This window comes from Notolepis coatsorum (genome assembly GCF_963971535.1).
Source record: "Notolepis coatsorum genome assembly, chromosome: 17".
Taxonomy (NCBI): domain Eukaryota; kingdom Metazoa; phylum Chordata; class Actinopteri; order Aulopiformes; family Paralepididae; genus Notolepis; species Notolepis coatsorum.
Genome location: NC_140181.1, coordinates 53,071,472 through 53,079,678, shown reverse-complemented (window position 1 = coordinate 53,079,678; position 8,207 = coordinate 53,071,472). Strand labels below are relative to the sequence as shown.

General features: G+C 44.4%; 1 protein-coding gene across 1 annotated transcript; it reads left to right on the top strand.

Moving 5' to 3' along the window:
* Positions 1–275: 275 nt before the first annotated feature.
* hspb7 (heat shock protein family, member 7 (cardiovascular)) lies at positions 276–7,885 on the top strand. Its single transcript, XM_084332988.1, has 3 exons — positions 276–905; positions 3,842–3,966; positions 6,436–7,885. The coding sequence occupies exons 1-3, from the start codon at positions 737–739 to the stop codon at positions 6,613–6,615; spliced, it is 474 nt and encodes a 157-aa protein (XP_084189114.1). The 5' UTR covers positions 276–736; the 3' UTR covers positions 6,616–7,885.
* Positions 7,886–8,207: the final 322 nt, after the last annotated feature.

Below are 8,207 nucleotides of genomic sequence, written 5' to 3'. Positions count from 1 at the left end.
GTGTACACACACACGCCACACCACTCAACACCCCGACACACACACACACACACACACACACACACACACACACACACACACACACACACACACACACACACACACACACACACACACACACACACACACACACACACACACACACACACACACACACACACACACACACACACACACACACACACACACATATATATATATAAGAGCACTGGGTGATTGATTGGGCTTGTGGACATCCTGCTACTTACAGTAATAGATGCACACAGAGGGAAGAAACAGATCAAAGACACACTGAGAAAGAAAGAAAGAAAGAAAGAAAGAAAGAAAGAAAGAAAGAAAGAAAGAAAGAAAGAAAGAAAGAAAGAAAGAAAGAAAGAAAGAAAGAAAGAAAGAAAGAAAGAAAGAAAGAAAGAAAGAAAGAAAGAAAGAAAGAAAGAAAGAAAGAAGACACTCAGCTGAAAGAGAAAAGAGAAAAGAGAAAAAGGATACATATCTCACACCCGGATTCATCTATTTTCTACGTTTACCGTTGTTGTAAACTGAGCCAGACTGGGCTCGGAGCAGCATCAACAAGTGCTTCCCTCCCTCTCTCTCTTTTCCCTCCCTCACTCTCCTCATCACTCTCTTCCTCCCACTCTCTCACTCTCCTCCTCTGCCTTCCCAAGTGGACGCTTCCTTGAACCTCACACACACACACACACACACACAAACCTCACACCGGCACTCGTAGCCATCCATGAGTGGGACCAACTCCTCTGCTTACCGATCGGAGCGTAGTTTCCATCAGACCTCTTCATCGTCTTCCTCGTCCTCGGTCAACCCGCACATGGAGAAGAGCAGGGGACTGTTTGCAGAGGACTTTGGCTCCTTCATGAGGCCCGGGAGCGATGCCTTGGGATTCCCCAGTGAGTTCAATACAAGTAGTTCAATACAGGGGTTCTTGGGGAAGAGTTTCATTTCACTATTTAAATATGACTGGACTAAGTCCAACGTCGGGGTCTTAATGTGTATTAATGTCGGGGTTCTAATGTGTATCGATATCAGGTTTTCTGATGTGTATCAATGTTGGGGTCCTAATGTGTATCAATGTCAGGGTCCTAATGTGTATCAATGTCGGGGTTCTAATGTGTATCGATATCAGGTTTTCTGATGTGTATCGATATCGGGTTTTCTGATGTGTATCAATGTTGGGGTCCTAATGTGTATCAATGTCGGGGTCCTAATGTGTATCAATGTCGGGGTTCTATTGTGTATCGATATCGGGTTTTCTGATGTTTATCAATGTCGGGGTTCTAATGTGCATCAATGTTGGGGTTCATAACATAAAGAATGTTGAGAAACACCGACCTAGACAGTAGACCAGCTATAGGGCCTGGTGAAAATTAGATTAGCTGTCAGGTGACAGATTATATGAAAGATATGACAACATGTGCGTCTGTATATGTATGCTTTCACGGCACATATTCAGCTGCATCTAAAGAGGTAGTAGCAGCAGCACTTAATAGTCTTACCTTATTATTCCCACAGCTGGAAATTACATTCTTACTGGAACACCACAAGTGAGACAGAAACACAGACCAGACCAGTATAACATTATACAGTAGTAGTAAGTGGCCATTGTCCTCTTGTGTGAGACATTCTGCACCTTCAGTGAGCACGTAGACGCTGAGGTGTGAATATGCCCAGTATGCACGTGGCCTCTGACCTTTCAATAAGTGCTCAGAGAGCGCATGCATGTGTGACCTCTCGCCAGGGGTGAGTCACGGTAGAGAAAGGCAAGGTGGGCGGGTGGGTTACTGGGATTGGGGGTAACAGCGGGGCAGAATAGGATATTTTGGTATTGTGACTGTTATGCCCAGTAGGTGTAGGAGAAGAGGAGGGTGGGTGTAGTTGGGGAGAGAAAGCTACACGCACGCACGCACACACACACACACACACACACACACACACACACACACACACACACACACACACACACACACACACACACACACACACACACACACACACACACACACACACACACACACACACACACACACACACACACACACACACACACACACACACACACACACACACACACACACACACACACACACACACACACACACACACACACACACACACACACACACACACACACACACACACACGCACACACACACAGTCAGTCCAGGGAATGCTGAATTCACTGCCAGCGGTGTGACCTCACACATTGAGAATGACTGGGATGATGGCTGCATAAGGACGGCCCAGATGGTTGCCTGGCAACCAGTGTACACACACGTGCACACACACACACGCACATGCACACACACACACACACATATGGGGGATCATACACACACACACACGTCACACACACACACACACACACACACACACACACACACACACTGAGGACAACGCCATTTGCCTTCAGAGCTATTCTGCTCTCATCATACTGGCACTCTTGCTAGTAACACTAGTTGTCACACACATAGTTACATCCTGAGCTCACAGACGCCGGTCGGATGACTAATAACTGTATGTGAGTCACCGAGCCCACCTGACCAACCATGACATAAAAGACTGAACATGTCATACCCTTACAAAAAGGTGTCATGGTATTTCTAGAAGTTATTGGTCACTGTGATGATATTATATGATGGAAATGCCATTATTATGACCATGTACAGTATCATCATCATGATTTGAATTGGAATATACCATGGTATTGTTTATGTGCAAAAGTGGTACCATGGCAATACATGACTTTTACCATGGCAGATATGATGGCAAATTATTATTATTATCACCACGGTAACAGAGATTTGCATCAAACACTTTTTTTGTTTATATTGATTGAAATGTAGTATTCTGGCAAATACACCTTCCAGTAACATGCCTCCCACAAGATTAACTCGTCCATTCAAAAACATCAACACTCAGACACCCACGACTTGTAACTCTCATTCTGAGCTGATAAAAATAACCCTAATTACTATGTATTAGAATGGGAGTTATGAAAGTAATTTGTAAATGACAAATAGACATGCACGCCGGGCTTGTGGAAAATTCATTACGTTCCTCCAAAAGGTTTAGTATGTGTCATACGCTGCCGAGCAAACAAACTCACTCACACACTCAACTGTCCTGGCTGTCCTGGGATGATGCCGTGTTCTGCAGCACTAGTTGCTTCAAATGGTATTCATTGGCTCCAATACTGGTTCCCATGTTCATCTAACCTCCATGTCCACAGATGTAGTGGAGGGTAAACCCACCTAACCTTCATATCCAGGGATGTAGCACTGATCTAATAATGGCAAAGTAAATCAGCAGGAGGTCATCAACTGAACTGCTTGTTTAGGAGAGAACTCTCAACAGATAGAGGCGCTTTGATGCCGCACCATACCCTGGACTTGATAGAGTGAGAGAGAGGAATCTATGTGCCACAACCATAGGCACTACCTCTCCACCCAGATGTAATGGTGCCATCACTACCTTGCCACCCAGATGTAATGGTGTCATCACTACCTCGCCACCCACATGTAATGGTGTCATCCATACCTCTCACACAGGTGATCTGCACCTCATAGCTCCCATTCAAGATAATGTCATTTTGCGGGGACCATTCATTTAGATGCTCAGCTTCCAGTTGCATAGTCTGATCTGATGGTCCACTCCAAGGTGTTGTCCATGACACTTTATTCTACCACTGCATCCCTAGCCAAGGTGTTATCCAGCATCACTCTAAAGAACCAATGGTATGGTCCCAACTGGAACTGTTTCTTCTTAGTGTGTAGACACCTTTGGTTCTTGCTCTGTGCTCAGGTCTTTCCTCGTCTTGTGGTTCCAGATGCAGCAGGGAAGATCAAGACTCTGGGTGACTCCTACCAGTTCACTGTGGATGTCAGAGACTTCTCCCCTGAAGACGTCATTGTCACCACCTCCAATAACCAGATTGAAGTCCGTGCAGAAAAGGTCTCATTTTGATTTGGAAAACGTTTACTGTCAAAACTTGAACTTGAATTCATCATGGTCAAATTGGTCAAATGCAAACCTTGGATTTCATTCCAAATTGAGTCGACTGTGATACTAAAACGCTACCCTTTTATGTAGACATTCATGCATTCATTGTATCCAATTCAACTGTTGAAATTGAAAATGGTTAATTGTTCAGGCAGGTCTAGTCCAGTTCAGGCAGGTCTAGTACAGTTCAGGCAAACATTTCTATCTTTAGTCAAACCACCACATCATCCTCTGGGGACAGTGGTACAGTAGCCTATAGGTTAGAGAAGTGGGCTTGTGACCTGAAGGTCACAGGTTTGAATCTCTGGATTGGCTGAAGTGTGATTCCCTCCCTCAACCACTTGCTGCCCAAGTACTATTGAGCAAATCACTTAACTGCCAAGCTGTTCCAGTGGTACTGTTCAGTGTCAGACTGTGGCTGTACTGGGCTGCTCCCAGGTGTGAATGTGTCGAACTAGTGATGCACGATATATCGGCCGCCGATATAATATTGGCCGATATGGCAGTTTTTTTACACATCGGTATCGGTCCGATATCAAGATAGGGCCAATATGGGCAGATATAAAAAAAAAAATCTGTGTTTTCTATACAGAGATATCGACATCAGTAAATATCGGTATCGGCCAGAACAGCAACACTTTGGTTGCCATGGGTTAAATTCATGATATACCATAGGTTGCCGGCTCTATTTGTCTATGGAGAAGTACCCCTTCTTTGCATGGCTATAACTTTTTAAATTCTATTGCTACATTGCCATTATTAGGGCCCATTCAAAGTCCTATATGTATTGTTCATTGTGTAGCAACGTTAAACTTTTTCATTCACATATTCATAGTAAAGTATGGTCTAATGTATAAGTATGTTTTCATCTCTTTCTGCAGCTTTCTCCAGAACGTGATCTATAGCCCCAAATGCATTATATTGATGATGCAATACAGTTTTATGGCAATCAGCGCGATATAAAAAATTCCAACTAGACGTACTTCTAGAAGTTACTACACATCATCTGATGTTGACCGGATGGGCTAGGGGGCGTTTATAATTCCGTGGGCAGCGTTATACCAATCATCTAATGTGGGTCAAATGTTGATCATAGCAGTTAGTATCGAAGACGGTAATTTTACACGCTAAAACTCACCCCAGTCTCCGCGCGCCGTTGGGCGATCATCGTAGAGTAGAAATTTTGTTTATCGAGTTATTGGCAATCGATCGCTATGTAGTGTGTCGAGATCGAGTCCCGGAACCTATAGCGAGTGCCCGGAAGTAATACGGCCGATCAGCACAACCTCCATAGCACTTCCTGTTAAGCGATTGCGCCGATCGGCCACCAGATGGCGCTCCTGAACCGCCAGAGAGCTCAGTGGGTCCTCCTGGTGGATCTCAGGCCAGCGGAGGGGAAATATGAATCCGATCGCAGATTTTTGAAATATTGAACTTGAGCATGGCCGGGAATGACGCTTTTAAGCGTTTTCCGGCAGTCAAAGTGTTTATCGGTTATCGGTATCGGCCACAATTTTCACATCGGTGCATCACTATGTCGAACCTAATGAATGTGTATTCCTGGGATACGGTAATACATGTAAATAACTCAAATGGGGGACAATCCCCTATAAAGGAACACGCCAACATTATTGGAAATGCACTTACCGTCTTCTCCAGAATCAGACAAGAAGATAGATACCAATTTCTTCTCTGTGCGTTCAGCCTAGCTAGCTTAGCACAAATTAATGGAAGTGGACCACTGGCCTAGCTTAAAGCTCCGGTAGAGGTGTTTTTGGCCAAAAGGTATAGGCTAGCTAGTCCACATCTGCTTCCATTCATTTGTGCAAAGCTAGGCCAGCTTTTCTACTGAACGCACAAAGAGGACATTGATATATATTTTTTTTATCAACTTTTTCTCCCATTTTCTATTTTTCTCCCATCCCAATTTTTTCGTATCATCCAATTCAACCCTCCCCTGTCTTTGAACGCTGTTTCATGCCTCCCACAAGCCGGCTGCAATGTGGACGAAGCCATACATAGCACGAGTCCCCTCCGATACTCGAGGTAACAGCAGTCGCATCTTTCCACCTGCGCGGCTCGATCTTTCAGCGTCAGGGGTCTGGGCTTTGGAGGGGCCCCGCCCCCGTCGCTTCCTGATTCTACTGCGCAGGCGCACCAACCGACCTGTAGGAGTCGCTGTCCACAACGCCCGATCCCCACTCATCAGTGACAGTTTCCCTCCCCCTAATACTGCCAATGTGTATTAGTACGGACGACCAGCTAAACTGAAAGCAATGTGCAGCGCTGGGTTCGAACAGGGAGATGATCTGTTTGAGCACAGCCTCCAGTATTCGTGGTGAGCGCCTTGCCCACTGCACCACGTAGCCGCAGAGGACATTGATATCTATGTTCTATGTGTGTTCCTGTTTTTTTCTACAGCTGGCCCAGGACGGCACGGTGATGAACACGTTCACCCACAAGTGCCAACTACCGGAGGACGTGGACCCCACCTCAGTGACATCATCACTGGGCGCAGAGGGAACGCTGACTGTCAGAGCGCGCAGACACCCGGCCAAACACGAGCATGCACAGACCTTCCGCACCGAGATCAAGATCTAGTGAGGGACCGCTAAAGCCCCACCCCTGTTCTCTAACTTCCTGTGTTTTGTATACTATGTCCCGTACTTCCTGTCTTCTCTGATGTCACTGTGTGAACTGCTCTAGGAGTTTTGACCTTGTGCTTTACGAGACATGCCTTCCTACCTAACAATGTGTATTGTTTTTCCGCATAATGTTAGTTCATATTCTGTCATCCCACATCACATAAGCCTGCACGCGGACACAGACACGGACATAGACACATAAACATATGCACACTGTAAGAACAGGGGCTTGTAACACCTCATTACTAACTGGTCATGAGACGCTGTGCCACCGCAGGCTGAGGACTTGAACCACAGACGTTGACTTAATTAGAACAATATTCATTGGTCACTACCTCCTGAATAGCACACACTCATATCTCTCTTGAAGCTGTGGTTCTGAAATAGAATGTAGACGTCAACGAATTAGATAAAATATAAATAACGACTTAAAATCTATATATATAGACGACAAAGAACAGGCAGGATCCAATAACAGTGATAGCTTGCATCAACGAGGTAGAAATCTCTGTCTGCCTGAGCGAAATAGGAACAAGTCTTACACATTACCAATGATATGTCACCCCTCACTCTGTGACAGTGGTAACAACACAGCACATAATAACATTGCACCAGAATAAACAATAACCTATGCGAATATGAGAACATAAGCTGCCAATAGCAAGGCCTAGTGAACGATAAGAAAACCTTAAATTATATACAGTAAAACTAGCCACAGCACAATGCACACAATCAACGTACCTGCTGTTAGCAATCTGAATATTCGGAAGTTTGAGTCGAACTAGTAATAAAATACAAAGAAAAAAAGGTAGAAAAAGGGTAACTCTTTATGGCCTTTTCAACACACATACATACGCATACACATGTATACACACATGCACACACATACGCACACACATACACACACACACATACAGTACATACACACACTTCAATTAATCATTTATGTCCACATGAATTACAGACAGACATGGGACATAAATCATGTAAATGCAGTCATATATTCAGTGAACTTTCAGTTCTATATGTGCTCAAATGTACAGTCAGGTCGATCTATAAATAGCCACACTATACAACATCTCCTCCATGCTGCGCAATTGCCAACAAGAGCGCACGCACGCACACACACGCACACACACACACACACACACACACACACACACACACACACACGAATCCTGTTGATGCAATCACACTGTTTCTCTGTTGAACTTCTGGCTTCTGAAAATGCTTAATAATTTATTGTATATTATTTACTTGTGTGAATAAATATTTCCGGTTTTGAGAATGAACGTGTGCTGTGTATACTTGCTAATTGCACACAGGCTACTAGGCTACACGGTGCTGGGAGATATGATGAGGATAGGAATGGTTAGGGGAGAACTTTGTACTGAATTTCAAGCTGCATGAGTATATTTGAGTATATTATTGACTATATTTGACCATCAAACATTGGGTATAGACCACTGCACTTCTGCGTTACATGGAGCTCATGGGAGAGTGCGGGGGGATAAAATGAATGAATATTGATTAGAGCCTTGATGTAAG